At 40.2% G+C, this 26,919-nt stretch overlaps 1 protein-coding gene across 1 annotated transcript; it reads right to left on the bottom strand.

Moving 5' to 3' along the window:
* Positions 1-2,458: 2,458 nt before the first annotated feature.
* Positions 2,459-24,130, bottom strand: c1ql4b (complement component 1, q subcomponent-like 4b). The gene is made up of 2 exons (XM_074651268.1): positions 22,461-24,130; positions 2,459-3,793 (listed from the first exon to the last, which is right to left on the bottom strand). Exons 1-2 carry the CDS (start codon positions 22,995-22,997, stop codon positions 3,614-3,616), a joined length of 717 nt encoding a protein of 238 aa, XP_074507369.1. The 5' UTR covers positions 22,998-24,130; the 3' UTR covers positions 2,459-3,613.
* Between the last annotated feature and the right edge of the window lie 2,789 nt (positions 24,131-26,919).

The following is a 26,919-nucleotide window of genomic DNA, read 5'->3' as shown; positions in this document are numbered from 1 at the left end:
GTTTTTTAATCACAGTACAAGAATGATCAGAAAAGCTCACATCCAAATCTCATCAGGGTACAGTCATGCTATCAGGCTTCAAAGGGTCACTTGTTGGGCCAACATGAAGCTCTCTTCTTCATGGCACTAAAACTACAATAAATGTGCTCAAATGAGTATTATATTATACCCGTCTCAGCATTATATCATGAAAAAAATAGAATTGTTTAATATAATAATTTGGTTACATTGACATATTTATAATTTTTCTAGATGTAACTTTTGAACAGCACAGTGACATGCTTCTGTTGTTCGTTTTCACAGGTGTTTTACCGTCATACCGAATAAACCTTGGTCTTCATTTTGGGGGCTTTTATTTACAGCAGTGAGTTACATTCAGTTACATACAAAGATTCACAATCAATGCCCTCAGTTAGCATCTGCATTTCTTAAAGTGGGTAACAACATTTGCGGAAATCCTCGTCAGATGGCTGTTTGTATCAGCTCGTTCATATCGCCTGCATTCAACAAGTGTCTCATGCATAAAAATGAAAAAGATAGTGTAAGGCACAAAAAACCTATAGCTATGGCATATGGCAGTAAAACGTCAACAACAGTCTCCTGCATTTGAAAAACATCTTCACGTGGGTATATCACAGTAAAATTAAAGGAATAGTTCGACACTTTGTGAAAATACGCTTATTTGTTTTCTTGCATCCAAAATTCCATACTAACCTGCTATTTAGTACGCTAAAACAGTTTATTACACGGTTGTGTTGAATACTCGATTCTGATTGGTCAATCACAGCGTTCTGTGGTCTGTTATTTCTTTATAGCAGAGAGTTGCTATGGGCACAGTTCTGATGTCGGACTCTGGCGGACCATTTTTGTGTCAAATTATTGATTTCTTAAGTAAGTATCCGTGTAATAAGCGGGATAATGTACAGCTAGCGGGTCATTGTTTTGAAAGAATCCCCTTCAGGGCGATGAGAGACCACTTCGCCCTGTCTAGGTTTCTTTCACAACACGGACCGGCTCGCTGTACATTATCCCTTACATGTGAGATTTTTTTAGTATATCCGACACATTAGTACGGAACCAATAGTACGAGAATTACATACTATTTCCGGTGAAATATCACAGTATGCAACGCTGGACACTACGACCTCAGAAATATCCCACAATGCAATGCGGTAGTGACGACAACATTCACAACAAACGTCGACAGACAGCTCTGTAACGCCAATAATGCTTAAATTTAACTGTAAGTATGCGTAATATATATATTTTAAATTAATTCAGACTTTGATTCTCACAAACCGTCGTTTTGGTCACATGAGGTTGGCATGGTTTACCATGGTTACGCATCTCCAACCGGCAGGGAGGGTCTCAGGAAGTGACGACCTAAATTACTGCTCAGTTCGTCCGAAAAGATACATACTACTGTTTATTCACACAAAAGTATGTTGAATGATAGTACACACATTGGGTATGTAATGCATAGTATGTGATTTCGGACAAAGCCAGGAAATTGGGGTACAGCTACTGTAGCCTGGCTCTGTCCACAACATGACAAGGTCTTCATACAAAGTAAACAGACAAGGTATAACATGTTATTCAGTGAGTTTTAAAACTCACTGAATAACAGCTTAAAGCTATCACAGCTTCCACTACTGTATTAGCATTAAGCTGCCAGTATGCTTCTTCAAAAGTACTCGTCGGATGTTCAAATAGCTTCAAATCAAATCTCTGAAAGCCGATTAGGGGGGGCTGTGTTTAACCAACCAAGTTTCCAATCCGACTTTCGAACACATCTTACACCGTGATTGGTCAGCTGTGCGGAGGTGAGAAAGAAGCCAGGATTTAAATTTTTGTTACACAACTGCTTAAACAACTCTATGAATGTCTTGCTGCACGCACACTGTCTGAAAACGTGTGCTATGATATCACATACCCCCTCTCTCTGCTGGCTTTTCACTCGGCCGTCAAGTGTAACCGTTCTGTTGATTGATACACTGAAACACTTTTGATTTCCAACGAAGTCGGACAACATGTCGTACCACTTCTTTTCCAGTATAACCATGGATGTATACTCAGAACTGGATACAGTGCCGCTGCTCAGCCTTGCTTCTAGATTTTGTTCCAGTGACCACTCGTGGTATTGCAGCGAAAAATCCCCCCTGCGGCCCAAAAAGCATTTTCCCCATAGACCACAATTGTAAAAGAGACGTCTGTAAAACTGTTGACAGGACGCCTCGAACTGCAAACAAAGTCGATCATGACTCTTTCTATTATGAATTTTTGATCCATGGAGGTTTTATATTTGTAAAACATTCCTCGAGTCGAGAAAAGCGACGTCATCGCGATGTAAAGTCCATAAGGGCTGAGCGGGAGAAAACCTATTGTGCATATTCAGTGGGCTGCATACCCCGGAAGTAAACCAGGGAGCTAGAAAACTTTTTTGGCGTATGCACCAGGCAAGCAATTCTCATTGGAATGAATAGGCTCCATCTTGAGGTCCGGTATCCAGCTCTATAATAGAGTATAACCCAGCCCTTATGCTATACTAAGCTACCCGGCTGCTGCCTGTATAGCATTATAGTGAACGGACAGATATAAGAGAGTTGTATCAATATTATCTAACTCCCAGAAAGAAAGCACACAAGCGTATTTCCCAAAATGTCAAACAACGTCATACAGAAAAACTATGGATGCCAGATGTGAATGTGACTGAACAGATGAGGCTGCAGAGGACGCCTCAGCTCATTAGCAGGACATGATGAGGCTCTGCCATGAGCTCCGGCTCAGGGAAAATCTCAAAGCTAAACCTCAGTATCGATGTACTGTGTGTGTTAAGGGACTGTTACCGACAACCTGACACTCGCTCCCTTAACAGGAGCCGGAGACGAGTCAAACTAACAGCAACGTGATGCTTTTACGCCTCAACACAAACTGAAGGGTAAACACACACACGTACTCTCGAACGCGGGCATGAGCACAAACATACAACACACTGGATTATGTTCATGGTGTTGGCTGTATTATCAGCTGTGATCAATATATTCATGACATTTCTCATTTGGAAATCCATCTCACAGTGAAGGCGAGAGGCTGCAGCCAAGTACACACACACTTCGATTTACAGTCTACATTCAGAGATCATTGCAGTCGATTTCAGACCGGTGGCTGAAATGGTCATCTTGTCTCAGTGTAACAACTGATAGGAGAAGTTCAATGCATGTGAGCACACCTTTGTGTGTGTGTGTGTATGTGTGTGTACAAGCCAATGTGTGCATGTGAAACAGATGTGAATCATGTGTTTTAGTCATGCTTACACATACTGTACATGGCACAGAATAATGATAACACAAGTGTGTGTATCAGAAGTAAATGTTAACTGGTAATATATACAATACTATATTCATTTTTACACAAATTCTCTATTTGTTAACTGTGATCGTGTTATTACATGGTTTGTGCACTGAACGGCTTTGAAATGACAAATTACATCATGGAGGCATGATGGTGTTAGATGAAGAAAGGAGAGGAAACTTTGCTTGATTACAGAGAGAGAGAGAGAGAGAGAGAGAGAGAGAAAGAGAGAGAGAAAGTATATCAATGTAAGTATATACTGTCAGTCAGGATAGATGAGGAAGCCAGAGAAGGTGCTGTATTTGTTGGTGTTTCCGCCGTGAACTTTGCCGCCGTCCAGCTGCACGCACACTTCGTCTCCCACATCCAGGTGCAGGATGACGCTGTTGGACGCGTAGTCGTAGTTCTGATCTGCATCTTGAGCGATTGCACTGGCCCTCACCTGAGACAGAGACAAAAAAAATGTGTTGATATAGGCTGCAAAGATGGAAAGAAATAAGGAAATACCATTGATAAAGTAGTGATAGAGAGAGAGTTTTGTGGTCTGTGTTGAGAAAGCTGATTGTTGATATGTTCTGTGATATTTTTTCTAGGGCATTGTAAGCCTTTTTTGAAGCGATGAGGGAGAGGGAGATATAACAAAGGTCTCTGGGGATGCTGCGACTCACAGTCAGCATCGTAACACCTACTGTAAACCACAGGGTAACGCATATGTTGTGCTGATATTAAATGTCTTTAAAATCTGACTATTTTCAAACCTTATATGACAAAAACTTGATGTTTTTACCCTAGTTTTAGTCTTCATGGGGTGAAAAACTACAATACAGTACTGAGCTTGATGGGAAAATGCAATTCTCCACTGACATTATGTAATTGTTTTAGGCTTAGCAGCTTTTTGAAGTGCAATTTTGCATCCAGTTAGAACCTCTGTACATTTTACAAAAAATGTTGGACGGAGGAGGAATGTGGAGTAGTGTTTCTAATTTTAAATTTGGGTGTGGTGGCATGATTTTATCAAACAACGCATTTTAAGAATCTTGCAAATGGTGGCTCAAACTGAACACCTGCCACTCTCATTGAAGATTACTGACATAGCAACACGTTGTCATCCCAATTCATCACATACCGACACTTTGTCACAGCCGTCGGCATCAAACACATGCTTAATGTTCTAAATTAAACAAAAACACTTGTTTAGATTTAGGCAACAAAACCACTTAGTTAGGTTTAGGAAAAGACAACATGGCTGGGTTTAAAATGACAGTGAAAATGTGACTTGGTGTTGTGAACAAAGGACTTAAACGAACAGCTGATTGTAAAGTGAAAGTGAAACGTAACGCATGGGACACGAACAGCGGTCTCCTGGCTGAAAGCCTTGTGTTGTTGGACTCATCCACCTCCCGTCCCTCCTGCCCTGTGTGTCTCTTTCACTCTTTAAACTACCTCACCACAGCACTTTCCCTGAGCGTTTACTGTTGCCTTGGATGGGCTTACATTGTAGTTAATGGAGAGCCTGATGCGTCGCAGACCGGCGCTAAAGGGGGTGCATTGTGCAGCGGTATTCAACGGCGACGGCCGTGACAAAGCGTCAGTATTTGACGCCCTGGTGATGAGAACAGGTTGGACATAAATATGGTCCTTTTTTTTGCTCAGATGCTGATAGTATGACCAGCATTTTTTTTTTTTTTACATCATTACTAAATGTCATTGAGCCATTTCACTCAACTCAAAAAAAGGTGTTTTTGTTTGTAAGGACTCTTCAAGGCAAGATAATACAACATGCCACTACATACTACTACATACTATACAAACACTATTGAGGCATTTCATATTTTATTTAGATTCTCCTTCTTTACTTTGATATTGTTTAGAACATCCATGTCAATAAAGTTCATTGAATTACAATCAAATACATCAACACAAGAAAAAAATTAATTTTAATTACAGGACTGTTTTCATGTATCTGTGATCATGGATGTATATATACGTCCATTACTTTATATTGAAGACGAGCGATTTAAACTGGCTAGTTTCCAATCTTTCATCGTGGAAAACCGAATTATTAATGTCATCCATGCGTCTCTACAAGCCTCTGCTCCCACAATCCTCTCTGCTCTTATTTGAACCGCTGGTACTGTAGCCCCAAAACACTAATCATCACCTGCAATGGAGGCCTGTTCAACACAGTTATCTAAATGTTAACTACTGGGTTGAGTAATAAAAGACATGTATAATGTATGTATAATATGGATTTCTGCATTCAACATGAAGAAAGCAGATATAATGTAATCCAGTGATCTAATCCAGATAGATTAATAAAGATAATTCTGATCAAAACTGACAGTTTATAGTAAGAAGCTGTTGATTTTAACAGGTTTATCTTTTTTCATCTTGTCACAGCATCCCACCCAAAACCATCTGCTCACGTTATCTGGATGTAACTGGTGCCATATTATTTCCTGTTTCATTCTGTGATCTCGGTGTAATGTCATCAGTACAGATGCCTTCCTGTCCACTGGGTAGACAGATGAGATGTGCAGTGATCTTTGGCCTCAAACCTCCATCTGAGAGCACAACCTTTCTTAGCCGTCATCAATTTTTCCAGAGGATTGTTGCTCTCACACCTGATCCACCTGTTGCAGAGAAGAGGCTGATATGGGATTACAAGGATCCGAGAGGATCGGTTCTTTTGACTCCGACCCAAGCAGGAAAAGTTAACAGTGTTTGGTTTGTCCGTTCTGGGCTACTGTAGAAACATGCCAGCCGGCTCCCTATATATAAATGGCTCATTTTAGGGTAACGAAACAATTCTTATTTTCAGGTAATTATGCACTAAAGAAAACATACTTATTAATATTATATTCTCAACAACAAAGCCATTGCACGCATTGCAATCTCAATAGCACAGGACATCACACACCCACTCAATCACCACCTCACCATAATGCCCCGCTCCGGGCACTGGTATAGAACACTGAGGTGCAATAGGGCTCGCTTTGGGAAAAGCGTGATACCGGCATTTATAGCTGCCTTAAACAACAGGCATCGCTGAACAGGCTTGAGTGTGTACTGCTGTCCGTCATTTTCTGTTGTTGTCAATGTTGTATTGCAGTCTATGTTTGAAAACAATAAATACATTGCAATCGTATACATTATCTGAGCAATTTGCAGTGAAGGATTCGACTTCGCTTGTCATTTTCAAAGTATAATGTTGCGCTTGTGTTGGTTCAGTATCCTCAACCTGGCAACCCTCATGAACTTCAAATCTGAGGAGTGAAGGGGGAAGACAACTCTCCAATTTTGAATTTGGCCTGCAGTACCCATTTTAAACGCTAGCTGTCAGTGTTACATATTGTTCCTTTAAAGTAGCAGTAGCCAGTATATTTTTGGCATCATTGGGCAAAAAGTCCATATTAACCTTTTAGCATATTGTAATTCAAGTGTTCTGAGAGAAAACTAGACTCCTGCACCTCCTCATGGCTCTGTTTTCAGGCTTTAAAAAATCTAGCCTGTAACAGGAGACTTTGACCAATCACAGGTCATTTCATTGAGAGAGCGTTCCTATTGGCTGTGCTCCTTCAACAGATTTTACAATGGCGGCTGCGTCACAAACTTTCAAATTTTACAGCTAAACAGTACACTACAAGATGAATCTGAAAACATTTGAGGCGAGAAATAGGCATTAACGTAACATAATATTGATTCATAATTGATCAGCGCGAGCCTAGTTTGCGAGTGATTGACAGCCGGCTCTTATAGACGCCAGCTGGACAGCAGACCTCAGATCAGCTCTTACTGCTTGTTTTCCTCTGGTCTGTGAAATCTTGCAGATACCATTAGGAGCACCGGAGGACACAGAGGCACATGATTTTTTTCAGGTTACCTGTTTCACGTACTACTGTCACAATATAGCGAACGTTTTATTAAAATAACTTTTTTTTGTATCATATTTGCTCCAATCTCGCCTACTTCAGCTTTAAATGGCAAAAAAAAAAGAAATCCTAATATATATGTATATAATGCTAAACATGGACAACATGCTTCGGCAAGGACAAAGACAGTTGAGCAACACCATAGCCTCAAAATTACCAAACAATATATTCAACACCCCGATAACACAGTTACAACAAGAGCTCGACATTATGAGCTTCATAAAACTGGCATTAATGTCTGCCATCAAAATTCAAAACCAACCCACTAAAGATGCATTATCTGGTGAGAAGACCACAGAACCTGGAGCCTGACACAATTTTAAAAAGATGATGAGTCATTCTTCAATCTTTTATCTACATCTGGACAGGTTTATGTGTGCGGATGTGTGATTAAACTTGATGCTGGGTCTGTAATGGTATAGTTCAGGAAGAAGTCATTACTGTACATGTTTACATAGCAGTTAACACAAATGTGATACCACACTGAACGCAGCTCTAATGATGTCTGCATATTCCAAGATCATAACGCTCCCATATATGTTGCGATTACATGCGGTAGCCCACACAGTTGATAAATGTAAAGAATTGAGCGTGGATAATGAGCTGTTTCGGTGGCGAATAGGGCGCCCTGGTGTTTCTGTTGAGTTCCAAGTTGTCTTTGCACCCAGTAAGCAAATCTGCTCATAATGAATTGCACCATCATTGGGTAAGTGACCAACTATTCAAGCAGAAGATCCATTTAATAGTGGAAAAATAAAGTACACAAGGACATAAATATTAATGAATGCAAATATGCTACCCTCACTCCATCCTTGTCTCCAGCTCTGGGTCGGACTGGTCCATCATCTCCACCAGTCATACTGCTTCCACGACTCTCTTGTGATCACTAAGACAAATCAAATAAGACTAAACTACCCATTTCTCCTCGTCCTCCATCAAATGATGAGTTTTTTCCACACCCACTTCATCAATTCAACTCAATATATTTCTCCATACGAGCATTTCTTCTCCATGCAGAGAAGGTGAACATTTTTATTCCCCCTCCTCCAGACAGAAATGAATCGATACATTTCCTTTGTTTTAATTCAACTCACATCACTCCATTAATTGTTGTCTCTCTCCAAACCTCACGCCCCTTCCATCACCCCTCGCCCATTCGCTACACCATCGCTATCTCTTCATTCTGGACCCATCTATCCATCTTTTTGTGTCCTTACACTCCAATTAGATGCAGGTCACGCACACATTTTCTCTCCCCCGCCATGGCAGTGTTGGCGGGAGCAGCGACTAAGTGTGTCCCTGTCCGGTCTAAATCGGATTGATTAACGGCGTGCTGCTGTGGCAGGTCTCCTGAGGACCCCTCCCCTCCGCTCTGCCTCCTTCCCCTCCCCCCCTCGCAGCATCCCTCACCCCTCCCTACCTCCAGATGCGTCAGGGCGGGCTATACACGGCTGCAGGCTACAGTAATTGGTAGTCGGATAGCCATGGCAGCTCCCCGCCTAATAGGTCCAACTCCTCAATAACTCCATACAATCACAATAAATGGGGGCACAGGATAGGCTACAGTGGTCAAATGGGCCCATGAAACACTAGCAGGAGGTCAGAAGAAGATCACACACACACACACACACACACAAAATCCATCTCGCTCGCTCTCTCTTTCTCTACATCTCGATGAGAGCATCTCTCTTTGTTTTTTTATGAATCTCAAGTGAACACCTGAGAAAAACCACGCAGCATACGAGACATTTTGTGATTTTATACTGTTGGACTGGAGGAGACTGGAGGAGACCTAATAGGTTTTAGGAAAAATATAACAGTAAAGAGATTCTGACATATTGTATGTCCAACATCTGTCTACATGGTTGAACGGCAGGATTCCCCTGACAGTGTTTTCAGCTGAGTTAGAGGCTGACAGGCTGTTGTAACTCGCTACGAACACAATATAAGATTACAATTAAAACAGGTTTACATGTAATGCATGTGCATGGACAACATTATTACAATCCCTCCTATTAAAGTATTTGATAAAACTGAATGCAGCACATTAAAACACACTGCTGTCTACCTGTATCATCCATGTTTAGGAGTCATACTGTAAGTTGCAGCAGTGATATTCACACCACCTCATTGTAATGACATTTTAAGCATGAACATCAGCTAATTATATTTGCCAGCCAAAAGGACACAATATTATTTATGGCTTTTTATGGTTGACTTCCTTATGAGACACACAGCTTTACTTATAGCCTCGACTCCACGAGACAGTGGAGATGCTGACATTTAATGTGTTATGTTTATGATTAATTCATGTTTGCATTCTCCTCTGTATAGTAACCCAGTGGACATGTTTATACATTTTATGCACATATTTGTGGCATTCAAAATATTATCACAGTCATCATAAATATTATTGCCGCAATGGAATATGAGTTAATCATGAATTAATAGTCATCAGAATCGTACTCGGTAAAACAAAACAAAAAAAAGAAAGAGGTTAAAATATTTGTTTATATTAAATATTTCTTGACATCAACTAAGACAATTAAATATGTGTAAAGAGTGTATTATTTGAGTATTGTAAAATGGATCATCAGTGGTAGAAAGTAACTAAGCACATTTACTCAAGTACTGTGCTGAGGTACAATTCAACCATGAGTATTTTTATCATTTTTTTTTTTTATCATGCTACTTTATACTCCACTATATTTATCTGACAGCTGTAGTTACAAGTAACTCTTCAGATTAAGATTTTAATTTAAAAATATACTAGGATTTTATAAAATACAGTGCTTTGATATAGATTAAACTACCTAAAATAATTAGAAAAATTAAAGCAGCAACAATTAATCAATTAGTTGTCAACTGTTAAATTAATCACCAACTATTTTGATAATCGATTAATCTGTTTGAGTATTTTTTTAAAGAAAAAAAAGTCTAAATTCTTTGATTCCAGCTTCTTAAATGTGAATATTTTCTGATTTCTTTGCTCCTCTATGACAGTAAACTGAATATCTTTGAGTTGTGGACAAAACAAGACATTTGAGGACATCATCTTGGAAACACTGATCGACATTTTTCACAATTTTCTGACATTTTTTATATCAAACAACTAATCGATTAATCGTGAAAATAATCGACAGATTAATCGACAATGAAAATAATCATTAGTTGCAGCCCTACAGTAAATAAAGTAAAACTCTACCTCAACAAGCCTCAACAGTAAAATGCTTCTTGTGCATTTATGCATCAGTATTGAGAACCTAATGATTAATATATCATTATATATCATTCATAGGGGCAATTTTTCTGTGCATACTTTAACTGTGAAACAAGGTACACTGTAAAATCGAACAAATTGATCTTACTTTAAAAAAATTGAGGAAACTGATTAACTTGAAAAAAATAGGTAAATAACTATTATTGTCAAGGTGTTTATTTTAAGGTCACACGTTTGATGTGCTGATAACACATCTGTGCTTTCACTCAAGGAGAATTTTGAGTGAAGGGCTTTAACTGACATTTTCTACATTGTTGTATTGGTGTTTTTCCTTAATTTAAGAACCTAAATACTTCCTCCACCACTGTGTGAATACATTTTCTTGGGCCGAGCCCGACCCGATGACATTGCAGAGCTTTGTGACACTGAAACCAGCACAGACGAGTCTGCAGGTTCGGCTGTCAGCAACAATCACAGTGAAACAGTGTTTTCTTAAAGTGTGCAGGAGGCGCCGGCCAGGGCTTTGGGAGTGAAAACAAGAGGGAAAGGCAAATCAGGATTATTGTCAACAGCGGCGGAGATTGATAGCGACAAGGGAGTGAATTTCTGTCTGTTGGCTCAACGCCGTTCTGACTTGATCTGCTGCTGTTGGGGAGACCCGCGGGACAATAGAGAAGATTACACTGCCTCCACTTTTCATTAGGGGGCAACATTAAATGGGAAGAGAGAGAGAGAGAGAGGGGAAATTGACAGCACAGAAATAATTCACAGACAGTGCTAAATGCTCAATAAAATCTACATTTTCAGCTGTGAGCCACTGATTTGTGTGACATATTTAAGGGCTGACATACTGTATTTCAAATTTACTTAGCCAAAGATTTTCATCATTTTTATGTGTATCGACCCAATATCAAAGAGCGTGTTCATAATGTTTATGTCTGGGCTTTGTCTCGGGGAAAAATGATGGAAGGAGGGAGGAAGATGGGGGTAAGGAGAAAAGGAGAGTGAAAAGGAGAGCAGAAATTTGGATAAGGACACAGACGGGTGAGCAGCTGCATGCACTTTTAACAGTCTAAGCACAGGATTGGGGTAAAGGAAGCCAAAGTTGAGAGGGGCTTTGAGTGATGGGGGAGGGAGTCTGTTGGATAACAAACTGATCAAGCATGCCTGCTTCGGAGGAAGGGGGGTTTAAATGAGGTTGGGGAGGCGGGCTGTCCGTGTAGTGTGTTATTTTTTTTTCAGTTTTGTTTTGTTTCGCAGCGGCGCCTTGATCCTCTGGTAATAAAACTGACAGGATTCATTCACTGTGATGTACAGACCTCTCAGAGCGGAGCGAGGCGATTGAGACGGGGTCTCTTAAACTTACCTGAGGGATGTCTAAGGGTGAACTGGGAGAGAGGAGAAGGGCAATTGAAATGGCCCTTTTTGTAAAAAGCCGCTCTGCCTTCACCCATGTGTACCAGTCTGAGGTATCCTGTTTCTATTATGCAGGTCGACACGTAACCCTTCTCCCTACACTGCAGACTCACACACACTAATTGGCATACTAAATGTTAATATTTTGCCATGACACTCAAGACCCAAGGTGTCAAGATGTTGATTAAAAAGTCTCTAATTGGCTCTAGACTGAAACCTTTGAGGGTAGAGGAGATGCCTTAATTGGGTATAAATGGGTTGTGTGGATGGCATACCTGCAGAGCATCAGCTGATAAAGCCTCAGATCTGGAGTTAAATTATAGTATTCTAGGGCTGCAACTAATGATTATTTTCATTGTTGATTAATCTGTTGATTATTTTCTTGATGAATCGATTAGTTGTTTGGTCTGTAAAATGTCAGAAAATGGTGAAAATTGTCGATCAGTGTTCCCCAAAGCCCACGATGATGTCGTCAAATGTCTTGTTTTGTCCACAACTCAAAGATATTCAGTTTACTGTCATAGAGGAGTAAAGAAAGCAGAAAATATTCACATTTAAGAAACTGGAATCAGAGAATTTAGACTTTTTTTTCTTTAAAAAATTACTCAAACAGATTAATCGATTATCAAAATAGTTGGTGATTAATTTAATAGTCGACAATTAATCGATTTATTGTTGCAGCTTTATGACATATTGTTAATTGTCTCATATTAACTCTGTGTGTGTTTTACAATGCTATGTGCACAGGAACACAAACAGCATTCATCATATAAAACTGTTCACGGGGCAGAAGTTAATAGCCCTCTAATTCTGATATAGATACTCTTAAAATTTTAATAATCCGATATGCATTTTACCATTGTTCCCGTTAGCTGTGCCACTGTCAAACACTGCAAAACACTGTTGCTGTTTATGAAAGAGACAAAATCCTGCTTCCCTGATGAGGAGAAATAATGATATAATGGGGAGGCAAAGGGAAAGCACAACAAAGGCACGAAGAAACACAGTAACAACCAGCCAGGTCGTTTCAGTCGGCAGAATATAATGGCCTCAGCCATTATAACAGAAACATATAGTCAAATAATGGCTGTGTGCATGAACATGCGCATAAATGTGTGTGTGCTCTCAGAGACAAAGACAAGAAGGGAAGACGAGGGCGAGCTGCAGGGTATATGTGAGAGGACCCTTTCTGTTTGCTCTACAAGCTGTCTGAAAGGGTGGACTTTTATCCTTCATCACAAAATGTTTCCCATTATAATAGTGTCTGACACTAAAGCAATGCACCACACACAAAAATAGCCTTGATTATTAATTATTCTACTAACACACGCAACCGTTGAGGGAAAAAACACGGCTCCCAAAAGGCAAAAAATAAAATAAATTTGAAACTGTCTAATGAAGTGCCACATGAGGCTCGTATTGACACCTTGTCTGACGTACTGTAATCATCAGCTTCCACCTCTCACAGATCACACCTACCTACTGGAGGAGAGCCGTTCATTTCCTCTAATTGAGTCCAAGCTTGTCATCACCACAACTTGTGTGATTTATTTAATTATCTAATTAGCTCTTAGATCGTATTAGCTTATTTTCTTATGTACACACATAAACCTTGGTTGTCAGTTTGTGCATTGTCTTTGTTGCCTGAGAGCCGGCCTAAAAGACAGCCGGTCTCACAGGAAGACGTATAAATAGAACGACATTACAAGGACATTTTGTGTCATGAGGACGCATTCTAGGCTTTTCACATGTCATGTGTACGCCATGCAACAAAAATACGGTAATGTATGCATTTAAGTTTAGGCAACAAAACCACTAACTTAGGTTTAAGCAACAAAACCACTTAGTTAGGTTTAGGAAAAACGTCATGGTTGGGCTTCAAGTAAGTACGTAAACTAAGTAAAATACATAGGCAAAGCGCATAACGTAACTTACAAAACAAAACATTGGTCTCTTGGTTAAAACTCGTGTGTTTGTTGGAGCCGTCCACCTCCCCACCTGCCAGCTCACCATAAGCGTTCTTTCTCGCTTTATGTCTGCATACAGTATTTACGCGGATGAATTTACATTGCAATTGTCAGTACAACACTACAAGTTGAACAAATGACACGCCAAAAGCAAGAAAGGTGTTCTTATTGTGTATTATCATGTCATTCATACACCTTTTTGAGCAAACGGGTCTTTGCAGATTGTTGCTTGAGAACTAGCCTAAAAGACACCTGGTCTCACGGGAAGGCGTATAAATAGCACGACATTACACGGACATTCTGGGTAATCATGAGGACGCATTTTAGGCTTTTCGCGTGTCATGTGTGCGCCATACAACAAAACTACAGCAGAGTCCACAGCTAGGATGAGGCAACAAAATCACTCACTTAGGTTTAGGAAGAACGTCATGGTTGGTCTTAAAAAACGTACGGAAACAACATAACATAAGTACGGAAAGCAATTCACAAACGTCACTAAAAAACATGATAAACGTCACTGACGTAACTTGCAAAACAAAACACTGCTCTCCCAGATAAAAGTCATGTGTTTGTTGGACCCATCCATCTTCCCACCCGCTCGCCATGAACGTTATTTCTCGCTTTTACTTCTACCTCTGGGCGTAGCATATTTCAACACGTTCTCATCCCAACTCGTCATATGCTGACGCTTTGTCAGACCACTCGGCGTCACCTTTTGGTCGCAGTAAACACATGCTTAATGTTGTTTAAAGTTTTGTTTAGGATTAGGCAACCAAACAACTTTGTTAGGTTTGGGTTTGAAAATGACTACATTTTTACAGTGAAAAAGTGACTTGACGTTGTGAACATGGGACTCGTGCGAACAGCTGATTGTAACGTGAAAGTGAGTCGTAACGCACGGGACACAAACACCGGTTTCCTGGATGAAAGCCTTGTGTTTGTTGGACCCATCCACCTCCCCTCCCGCCTGCCCTGTGTGTCTCTTTTGCTCTTAAAACTACGTCACCACACCACTTTCCCTGTGCATTTACTGCTGCATTGGATGGGTTTACATCGTAGTTAATGGAAAGTCTCATAAAGGCGCAAAAGGGTGCCGACGGCTATGACGAAGCGTTGGTATTTGACGCCCTGGGAATGAGAACAGGCTGCATATTTATGCACGTGTTTACATTGCAGTCAGTACATACTACATGGCAAACACGCCTTTGCTGCTTGTTGCTTGAGCTACTGCCTGTCTGCTTAATCCAAACCCTTATTCATAATAAGACATTAACCCATGCACTATAATAAAAACCAACATATGCACCTTCATCAGAACCCTATAAATCTATTATTCTAACATGAACATCTTTACCTTTACTCCGAAACATAATTCTCCACTTTTAATTAATCTTTCCCTCCAACCTTTACACCTTACATTGTTAAGGCTGAGCCACATGTCAGAGCATTTTGTTGGGCTTTAATAAGGCTCAGCTTAGTCCACCAGTCTCCTCCTCCTAATGCCACTGCCACATAATGAGGTCAGCGTGTGTCAATAGCAGATGAGATGCCAAAAAGCTGCTACCACACTGATAAAATCATCAAAACTATATTTTGTGTGCGTGTGTGTGTCCGACCAACTGACCAGCCCAGTTTCTCCCATATTGGACCAGCTATAAATATTCATACTCCCTCTCTCCATGCTCATCACTGTAAAGGGCAAAGTACATATTGGTGGTGAATTATATATCCATTGAAAAGGTCATCCACCTCAACACCAATCCTTTGATGAGTTATGGGACACGATGAGTGAAGAGGATTCTCGCATTGAGTGATTCATCTCTGCAAACTTGGTGCAAACTTGAACATCAGCTTTACATTTCGTTAGCAACATGTGTCTGATTAGTTTCATATATGTCAGTCATATATAGCTTTATCCCATCTCCTCAGCTCCTCCCTTCACCAGAGGACGCTCTCATGCTTCCTTTTCTCTCACCCTCCTCATGTCCACTCTCCTGTGAATATTCATCTATCCATGTCTCTCTCTGTCAGCCCTCGTGTCTGTGTCCTGCCTGTCCCCGCAGTGATCTCTCCTCAGGATGCGTCTTATTCTCAGCTCTCTTTGACAAGACGTTGATCAACACCACGCATATCAGTCTGACAATTGTTGTACACACACACACACACACACACACACACACACACACACACATCCACCCATGCTGTGAAACACACTATCAACAGACATACCAAGTTTTAAACAAATAGTTTAAGAGCTTTGAGTGATCGGAAGACTAGAAAAGCGCTACATTAATGCAAATCCATTTACATTAGTTTGACATTTTGGGAAATTATTCGCTTTCAATGTTACTCTCATATCTGTATGGTAAATATGTAGCTGGATCCAGCAGCATGTTAGTTTAGCGTAGCAGTTTGGCACATAACCCCCCCATAAAACGGCAAATTGTAATTTTTACACTTTGTTTTTTGTATGATTAAAACAAACAAGATATAGCCTAATGTGTTAATTAGCAGTGTCGGGCAGTAACACAAAAAGCATGTTACAGTATCGTAATTACTTATTTTCAGTAACAAGTATTGTAAGACATTACAATTTGAAATTCAGTAGCCTATATCAGTGGTGCCCAAACTTTTTCATGTCAAGGACCCCTAAACTGACACAGATTAGACCACAGACCCCCAGGGTCCCCCACCTGATAGGATATTTGCTTTTAGATGTTTTATTATTTTGGCTGTCCATTAGCAATTAATCGCATGATTGTCCATAATTAATCACACATTTTTTATCTGTTCAAAATGTACCTTAAAGGGAGATTTGTCAAGTATTTAATACTCTTATCAACATGGGAGTGGGCAAATATGCTGCTTTATGCAAATGTATGTATACATTTATTATCGGAAATCTATTAACAACACAAAACAATGACAAATATTGTCCATAAACCCTCACAGGTACACCCTCATTCACATATCTTGAGGTAAGAGGTCAAGGGACCCCTTTGAATATGGCCATGCCAGTTTTTCCTCGCGAATAAGCGCAGGTTTGGAGCATTATTTAACCTTGCGACAAAGCTGTTGTTGCCTGTTAGCCTTGAGTTTACCATGTTATGATTTGAGCATATTGTTTATGCTAAATGCAGTACCGGTGAGGGTTTCTGGACAATAGTTGTCATTGTTTTGTGTTGTTAGTATAAAATACTATGTATATAAATACTTGACAAATTTCCCTTTAAGGTACATTTTGAACAGATAAAAAATTTGTGATCCATTTGCAATTAATCACGATTAATCATGGACAATCGTGAGAATATTTGAATCAATTGACAGCCCTAATAATATCAAATTTTCTGTTTCTACATGTGTTAAATACAGAATATGTGATGTGGGTGTGGAGGCTTTTGGAGTTGCTTAAAGACACCTTTGAAGGAGCTATGGTAAGTAACAAGAGTATAATATTATGAGTAATATAACTAATTACTTTTTCTCTTGAGTAGCCTACTTAGTTTTTAATGACTAATTGTTTAAATTTTTCAAGTAACTTGCCCAACGTTCATGAGGTGCTGCGGGTTTTTTTACCTTTGGACAGACAGAGGTTAGCTGTTTCCCTCTGTTTTCAATCTTAAGATAAGCTAACCAGCTGCCGGCTCCTGGGACATATAGGCTACAGTAGAGACCATAGACTGTTAATAAGAAGTGGACGTAGTCGTAAGTCAACTGCTGTTTTGAAACCTCAAATTCAGCATTTTGGCCGTCGCCATCTTGGTATTTAGCAACCAGAAGTGACACGAGAAGGTTAAACACGGACAACTCCCAGATCAGACAACGTCGTGGAAGCGACCTGTCAATCACAAGGTAGCCACGCCCTAAAGCATCCCCTGCTTTATGGTCTATTTGACTCTAAATGGGACCATAATTTACTAAATGAACATCATGCTGTATTGAAGAAGACTTGAAACTAGAGATTGAGACCATAAACTCATGATTACAATGTTTACTGAGGTAATAAATCAAGTGAGAAGTAGGCTCATTTTCTCATAGACGAGAGCAGGATCAATCTTCTCATCTAACTTTTGGCAAGAAAGTGAATGAGCGTATTTCCCAAAATATCAAGCTACTTCTTCAATGCATGTCCTCACTGCATAGCTACATTCATTATCTCACAGTGGGACAAAGTTGTCTCATATAATGACAAAATCAAATCAAAACATGAACAGGATACCCGTTCAGAATGATTGTTACAGTAATAATGACAAACTCTTTCAGTGTTATCCTCAAGGTGTTTCTCATTGACCTAGCTGGTTCACTCTGCTACGACAGCACTTGTCTATTCACAGAAAGGTGCGATAAAACTGTGAGGGCAAGATCAGCACTGAATTGGGTTAAATAATTTAGCTGATGGAAAAGATAATTAATGGGGAAGGAGTCAATAGCCAGTCAGTGTGGACGGTAAAAGCGTGTGTGTGTGTGTGTGTGTGTGTGTGTGTGTATAAAAGGAGGGGCACAGGTGGAGGGGAGAGGATCTCATCTAAAGGCTATGAAAGATTTAACAGCCAGAGAGGACAGGAATGACAATGTCTGTGAAGGCACGCAACAAACCAAGTCCTCCAATTATATCTGGCATTTAACTGTCTGTCCTCTTTACCCTGCACTTTATGCACATCCCGTCAAATCAATGCAATAGGGAATAACTGTTTTTATGGACTTGACCAGTCACAAAAAAAGATCTATAAAATAATGATGTGTGTATTTGGAAGTCTATAAAACCAAAGCAGTATGAAGAAAATCTACTTTTGTTCTGAACCTGACAGTACATTGATTTAATCATAGCTGTTATAGCTCATACATGTTAGTTTGTAGAATATCTCAAAAATATAAAACATATTGCGGTTGAATTTGGTGCTAGTGAGATCACGGGTCAAGGAAGTGATTTGTTTGTGGTGCAGATTCAGGAATCTAAAAATAAATGTATTCATTGCAAAGTAAAGCATTGTGAACATTTTCCCACTTTTCTCATGAACTATTGCACAAATTTCAATTTAAAAATCTGGCAAATCTGCGTGATTTGATGCAGATGTAGATGCAGTGGATTGTGTAGCCTTGCTGGAGGCATGCTTTCCAAATTTAATAACTACTTTGGAAATCGATTAGTTGTTTCAGTCATTTCCAGCTTATCAAATATAAGGATTGCCATTTTTTTGTCTGTATTGCGAATTTAATATCTTTGGGTTTCGGACTGTTGGTCAGGCAAAACAAACAATTAGAGGATGTCACCTTGGGCTCTGGCAGATTGTGATGTGCATTTTTTCCACATTTTTTTAAATGCCAAAGGAAAATAACTGTCAGCAGCCATAATTTCATCATCTCCATCTGGATCCAGATCTGCACAAAATACCCCTTGTGATAGGCAGTCATGGAATGCATGTGCCAGTTAATATCCTGGATTTGACACCAAACAAAGTTCTTGGCCAATGCCATATATGTACTGAAATATGTTGACAGGTTTTTGAGATATCCTGCTAGCTAACAAACAAATTGAACCAGGGGTGCATGGGTGGTCCAGTGGTAAACCACTGCAACATCACCAGGTTTGATTCCCAGTAGGTAGCATGCCCAATGATGTCATTGGTGACGTCGTAGGTAGCGTTGTTGAATTGCGATGAATGGTGGGAAAGCCAACAACGCCAGCTGCATGTCCTTGCTGCAGCACTAATGGTTCCTATACTGACTGGGCCGACTGGGCCGGGGTGCAGCGTGAACCTGCCTGTGAAGCTCATCTCCGGCAGGTGGTAAGAACTGGCAGGCGATGCCATGTCCGTCTGCAGCTATACGCCAACACGTGGGTTAGCAAGAGCCAGTGATGAGGACTGCAGATAAATAAGCATTCAAAAAGTAAAGAAAACCTACTTTTTTTTCAGGGCGCTCTAATGGTTAAGACTTATACCACCTAACTGCAATGTCCAGTGTCAAATTGTACGTAGTGGCCAAACGGTGGTACTACAACGTATGTGTCCATCACGTGATGCCATTGGGCCCAAAAATACTTTTTCTCATAGATTTACATTGGAAAAAAAACACCTGTAAATCAGCAGATAATACTTGTTACACTTGAATAGCCCTTATTTAAATCATTAGGTCGTAAAGGTTGTAAAATGCACTAATAGCCGAGTCCAGAATTATTTTCCTTCCTCCGCTCATGTGAATGAGCCTGAGCCAGGCTGCTGGGAGGCGGGGTTAAAGGAAACGCTATTACGCCTGCTCTATGGGCTAAATGGATGCGTAAGATCGCCAAAGATCCGGGTACTTTATCACTCGGAGGTCAAGCTTTTTTTGCTTGATGCGCCACTGTACAACTCTCAGAACAAACAGGGGACTGCCTCCAACGCTGTATCCAGTTCTCTTTATACATCCGTGGGTTTGCTGGACACAAACACATTACTTAAAGCCTGACAAGATAGATTTTTGTGTGATATGTGACTCAGAAGTATAATGCGAATGTTTGCATGTTCACATAATAAGGAATAAGTTGAAACTGGGCATTTTTCGCATTTAGTGAAGAAGGTTTCAGTACAAACCGCTGAGCGTGTCCCCTGTTGAATTCTTACTGGCCCACTCACTGTATCTAAAGGCTTTGAAGATAAAAAGTGAACAGCAGCCCAGCAGGGGGAGGGTCTGCTCAATAGCAAATTGCTGTCCGTTCATGTACCGTGTAAATTATGTGCAGAGAAACTACCGTTGTACCGTCAAACACTCAGGCTCCTCTGACTTGTAACAATGCAAAGCGTGCCTTTTCTTCTCTGGTAATCCCCAGGACGTCACTCTTCTGTTCTGCAGCACACATGTCAGAATCAGGGCTCCTCAACACAGTGAGGGCTTAGTACTTCAAGCTTGTCACGGATCTCCAGATGGAAGCATTCCAGGCTTTTTTCCAGGCATTTGTACTTGTTTATTTATTAGTGTTAAAGTCAGAGTTCCTCAGAGGACAGTAGCCAGCTGTTGCAGTTTGGCGTTGTTCCGCAGAGACGTAGAGGATTGTTATCCTCCTGATCGCTTGGCTGTCACTCTCTCTTTCTCGCGCTCTCTCTCCCCCTTTTGCGTGCGTGTTGTACAATTAATTACAGTTTTCCATGTAAAGCTGCTCTCAGTCCCACCTCTGTTTCTACTTTCATCCTGCTTTCGTTTCTTCTTTTTTTGTCCTCCAAAGTTAAATCAACAACTTTGAAAAAAAGCTTTTTGAACGTGTTCTGATTAAACTGTATTATTAAACAGAGGGTTGATAGTTTGTCTCCATACAAGAGTTAAGATTTCATTTTATGGTATAACTTTGTTTTAGACTTGACTTTGTCTAAAACTTCATCATGGTGCGCTCATACTTTTTTTTCAACATCAAAAACTGAGTGGTAGTCAAACTATTTCATAACACCAACAATCTGTGCAATACAATGCAGTTCAATTGAATAGCCTTAATGTAGAAACACTACATCTGTGATGCTTTTATTTATCACGTTTTGTTGACCCTGTGTCAGAGAGGTGTTGCTTATGACATTTTTTTGGATGTCTCAGGAAAAAACGACAGCATCAGTCGTTTCAGAAAATGCCCAAAAGCGACGTATGTTTATGTTCAAGTGACTGTAGGAGTTATCTTGTCCGATGGGAGAAAAGGAGGAAGTTGTGTGATGATGTTTTAGAGCCCCAAAGTCTGCAGAGGGAGGAAGTCGAGGTGGACGAAGGGGTCAACATTGGATTTTGACATGTGATACTGCTGTTTGCTTTCCATTACCTACTGACAGTTGGTTTCTTGTGACACTGACCACGATCGTTCCCTAACCTTAACCAAGTGGTTATTATTGTAACCATGGTGATGACTTTACCCTGACCTTAACAAATAGTTATTCTAACCCAAATTTGGATCTTTCCCCAACCTTAACCAAGTCGTGTTTGTGCCTAAACATAACCACACCTTACTGAGTTGACTAGGACTGTATTTGGTACTCTTTACGGTCTAATTTTGAGTGTGATCTTGTGTGTGTTGAGGGGATGGGGGGTGTATTTTGTACTTTTTTTATGACTAGCCATGTGTGTGTTATCTAATCTTCTTGTAATGCCTAATTTTTCTTACAATTTTATTGTTCTACCTGCCTGCACAAGTACTACGGACATTAAATAGCAATTTACTAGCATCCGGTACATTACATCTCTCCTTGTCTTATGTGAAGTTAAAGGACCAATATGTAAAATCTTACTGTAATAGATCAAAAAATGAATTTTATACGTCATCAGAGATGAAGAAAACATGCTGAATTGAAATACTGGCTTCTCCGAAAACAATGGTTAGAAAACTGTTTGATTTGTGTGATTTTTCTGTTTTGTAACCGTTTGGAGGTATCGGTTCAGAAAACATTTATATGTGTCGTACCTGCATGATAAAAGTGTTACTGTTATTGTGTCTTAATCAAACTCTGTATATGACTGTGCAAAAGATTTTCCCTATTTTTGTTGGTTAATATCTGCAGACAGAGTTTGTTTCAAAAGGTAGAACTCTCAGATCACAATATCAGCGGGAAATTTCACACTCACCTGTCCGTTCTTCTTCAGGTCGGCCCACATGCTGGTCCCGTCACCTCCTCTCATCAGGACGTGGTAGGTGAAGTAGTAGATGCCGGGCAGAGGGCAGGTGAACTTGCCGGTGCTCGGTTCGTAGTAGTTCCCTACGTTGGTCACCACGTCATCAAACTTCAGTATTTCACTCCCTTCGTGTTGTTTCCGGAGGCCTGCGTAGAAGGCGATTTTGATACTGTAGGCTTGGCTGTAGCCACCGGGTCCAGGCCCTGGCGGACCAGGTGGGCCGGGCTTGCCGGGCTCTCCGGGGGGCCCTTTAGGTCCTGGAGGACCAGGAAGTCCGTAGCTCCCTCTGGACCCCTGTTTGCCCCTGCGGTTCGAGAAGTCTGGGGGCTGAGGGGAGACGGCTGTCAGCTCTCCCTGTGGGGGGGTGAAAGTGTCACACACCATCTTGCAGCTCCCACGCATCTCATAACGCGTGCCCCCTCCTCCGGACCCTCCCCCCTTGGTGGTGTGGACCAATAGAGGAATGGCCACCAGCAGGATCAGGACCATGGCCACGCCGACTCCAGCCCCGATGACTCGTTTCTTGCGGCTGAGCCGGGAGGCGGCCAGCGTGAGGAAGTCCTCCTCCCCCTTAGCTGGAATGGTTGTGCCGGCCAGACTGAAATCTGAAGAAAGTAACTACTGGATTGAGAAAGTGGAGGAGGAAAATATGTGATTGTGTGGGGTAGAGAAAGGAAATGGGGGCTATTCTAGGAGCGGGAAAGTCTCAGACAGGAGAAAATCAGAAGTCGGGGGGAGAATGACAAATAGGTTTTTCCATTTCTTGGTATTCAGTATGGTTTGTTTTGTATCCTTTTATTTTTCAATTTCCTCTGGTTCACAATGTCAGAGGGCTTTCAACCTATCTGAAGATAACACATTATTTTGCAAAAATAACATAAATATTTTAAATGTCTTTGTCAAAAATGAGCATCACCGTTGAGATGTTGGATTTTAGGCTTTTTTTTCTTTCATCCAGCTCTTGTGGAGGCTCCAGTGAAAAGCTTTCAGTTGCTCAGGCAGAGAGCTGTCAGGTGGGGTCTACAGTATTCCCACTGGAGTTCATCTCACCCACCACATATGGGAAAGGGCGCTTTACTTGTCTGTCCAGGAACGAGAAGAGAAGAGAAGAGAAGAGAAGAACGAGGAAACTGCTAAATCTCTGATCTTTTTCTATATCCCTTCTTGTGCTTTTTGTTGATGGGCTCACACAAGAGCCTGGATTAGATTTATCTCAGCGGTCTACTCCTCCATTCAAAGTAGCCACAGATTTGTTACAGGTCATAAAAAAGGCAAATTCTGAGGAAAGGGCCGGCCAAATTGTGTTGAATGTGGGAACTTGTTTTAAAAGCAGCTTGGATGAAGCAGAGAACATTTTCACTGAATCTATAGAAAGAAAAACACACACATATACACACATATAATTAAATAAGAACTAACAAAACAAATACTTTTCCTATAACACATATTTACCAAAAAATAAAATAAATTTAACAAATAAAGCATTTCATTTTGTTATTAACAAATATTTAAATTTAAAAAAGGGCGAAAAAAATGCAATATAGGATACTGTGAGTATTTTATGCTATTTAAACATATTTGTCATTGATAAAAAATAAATTAAAAAAAAGACATGGGAAACCTCAGTAATATAGGCTAATAACCAAACGAGCTGAGGTCACAGCTACATGTTGATATTATCACAGGCCTACATTCATTAAGGTCTACAAACTCAAAAACACTCTAATTCTAATATTCTAATTCTAATTCTAATTCTAATTCTCATAATAACATCCTTATAATTAAAACGAGCACTTCCATTTTAAACATCCGTCCACATTTAATCAGAGCAAGAGGAAATATATACACCAGCAAACTTTTTTTTGAGAAACTCAGATTACAGCTTACCCCAGTGTGTTTTTTTTCTTTCTTTTCTAGCCGGTTCTCAGTGTTTTGTCATGATGCGGGTTCAGATGGAAACGCCGCAGGAAAAACCTGGTCCAGGACTGAAGACTGAAATCCTCCCAAAGAACTGACTGAAGCGCTTTTCACCGTCGCATCGGAGTGAAGTTGCGCTGCAAAACTCAAAGTCCCACTAATAATAATAAGGATTAAACTTGCAGCATCTCATCCAGGACTCCTCCTGCATGGTGGCCAGACCGCTCCGTCCACAATGCAGCGCTCACAGTCCGAGCAGATAATTAAAACATAAATTAAAAAAAGAGTAGTAATAATAATGATAATAAAAGCAATTCAAAAGTCGCGTCCGTCAAATAAAATCACACATTCTGGAGAGTTACTTTTGCAGACTTTCGCCCTGCAGAAATCCCGCCTCAGAGCGACTTTATTTGCAGAGCAACAGTTCACTCACTTGTTGTATTTTCCGTCCTGCGTCTCTCTCCTCAGCATCTTCTGCCTCCTACCAAAACCCCCTCCTCTCTCTCTCTCTGCCCAACACACACACACTGAGACTCACACACACACACACACTCTGAGACTCTCACACACACACACTCACGCACACACACACACACACACACACACACACACACTGAGCTTCACCCTCCCATCCTGCCTGTGTGACCTTTTCACAAATCAAAATGACTACATCTGTTTAATAGTTTAATCAACGGGTGTCGTTTTCTGTTCAATTTTTGAAGATTAATTTGCAGTATTGAACCAAAAACTAATATAATATAATATATATTTATTGCTGTATAACTGTTCAACACAGGCTTAATCCGAAATCACATACAATGCACTATACATACTCAATATGGTGTACTATTGTCCAACATCTTTTAGTGTGAATAAACAGTAATGTGTGTCTATTTGGAGGCACTGAGCAGTAATTTATGTCATCACTTCCTCCTTGGGTTGGAGACGTGTAACCATGGTAACCCGTGACAACCTCATGTGACCAAATCAAAGTCTGAATTAGTTTTAAAAAATACATTATTTTTATATTACTATTACTATTACTATTATATTATATTTCACTTTGCTAAGCGTAATCGATATTTTAAATTAATTCAGATTTTGATTCTCACAAACCGTCGTTTTGGTCACATGAGGTTGAATGAGGTTGAGAATGAAATTTCGGACGAAGCTTGTATTTTCAGTAGCACTGAGCAGTAATTTACGCCGTCACTTCCTGAGAACCTCCATGCCAGTTGGAGACGTGCAACCATGGTAACCCGTGACAACCTCATGTGACCAAATTAAAGACTGAATTAGTTTTAAAAATATATTACACCTAGCAAAGTGAAATCTTATACTTACAGTTAAATTGAAGCGTTATTGATGTTACAGTGCTGTCAGTCAATGTCCGTTATGAACGTTATCGTCACTACCGCATTGCATTGTGGGATATGTATGTGATATTTATCAGAGTTTGCATCCAAAATTCCACACTAACATGCTATTTAGTACGCTAAAACAGCATGTAAGATATTTTAGTGTGTCCGAAACCTTAAAATGAGACCAATACTACGTGAATTGCATACTATTTCTGGTGAAATATTACAGTATGCAACGCTGGACACTATGGCGGCATGAATATCCCACAATGCAATGCGGTAGTCACATTCATTAGAAACGATGGCGGACAGCTTTGTAACATCAATAACGCTTGAAAGTATAAGATTTCCCTTTTCTAAGTGTAATATATATTTTAAATTAATTCAGACTTTTCGTTTTGGTCACATGAGGTTGGGACGGGTTACCATGGTTACACGTCTCCAACCGGCAAGGAGGCTCCGAGGAAGTGTAGACGTAAATTACTGCTCAATGCGTCCGAAAAGAAACATATTTATTTACACAAAAGTATGTTGAACGATAGTACACATATTGAGTATGTAGTGCATAGTATGAATCTTGTGTTTTCAGTCGCACTGAGCAGTAATTTACGTCGTCACTTCCTCATTGCCGGTTGGAGACGTGTAACCATGGTAACCCGTGACAACCTTATGTGTCCAAAACGACGGTTTGTGAGAATCAAAGTCTGAATTAATTTAAAATTTATATATTACACCTAGCAAAGTGAAATCTTATACTTACACTAAATTGAAGTGTTATTGACGTTACAGAGCTGTCCTTCAACATCTGTTATGAACGTTTTCAGCACTAACGCATTGCATTGTGGGATATTTATACTGCCGTAGCCTGCAGCGTTGCATAGAGTAATATTTCACCATAAATAGTATGTAATTTGTGTACTATTTTTTTCATACATTGTAAAATATCACACATACTGTTTTAGCGTACTAAAGAGTATGTAAGTATGAAATTCCGGACGCAAACAGTCTCACGGCAGTTTGTGAAATAGTCACGAAATTTAATCTATTTGATTTGTGTACGTAGACACAAATTTCCCTTTTTTTCATGACACTCGGCACTTTCAACAATGTATTTTTTGTGCGTTTTTCTACAA

This window comes from Sebastes fasciatus, chromosome 1 (genome assembly GCF_043250625.1).
Source record: "Sebastes fasciatus isolate fSebFas1 chromosome 1, fSebFas1.pri, whole genome shotgun sequence".
Taxonomy (NCBI): domain Eukaryota; kingdom Metazoa; phylum Chordata; class Actinopteri; order Perciformes; family Sebastidae; genus Sebastes; species Sebastes fasciatus.
This window is presented reverse-complemented; position numbering and strand designations above follow the sequence as displayed.

Coding starts and splice junctions, on each gene's coding strand:
- c1ql4b (XM_074651268.1), bottom strand. CDS start 22,997: ATGGTCCTGATCCTGCTGGTGGCCATTCCTCTATTGGTCCACACCACC. Junction 3,794..22,460: donor ACCTGAAGAAGAACGGACAG/GTGAGTGTGAAA, acceptor TCTCTGTCTCAG/GTGAGGGCCAGTGCAATCGC.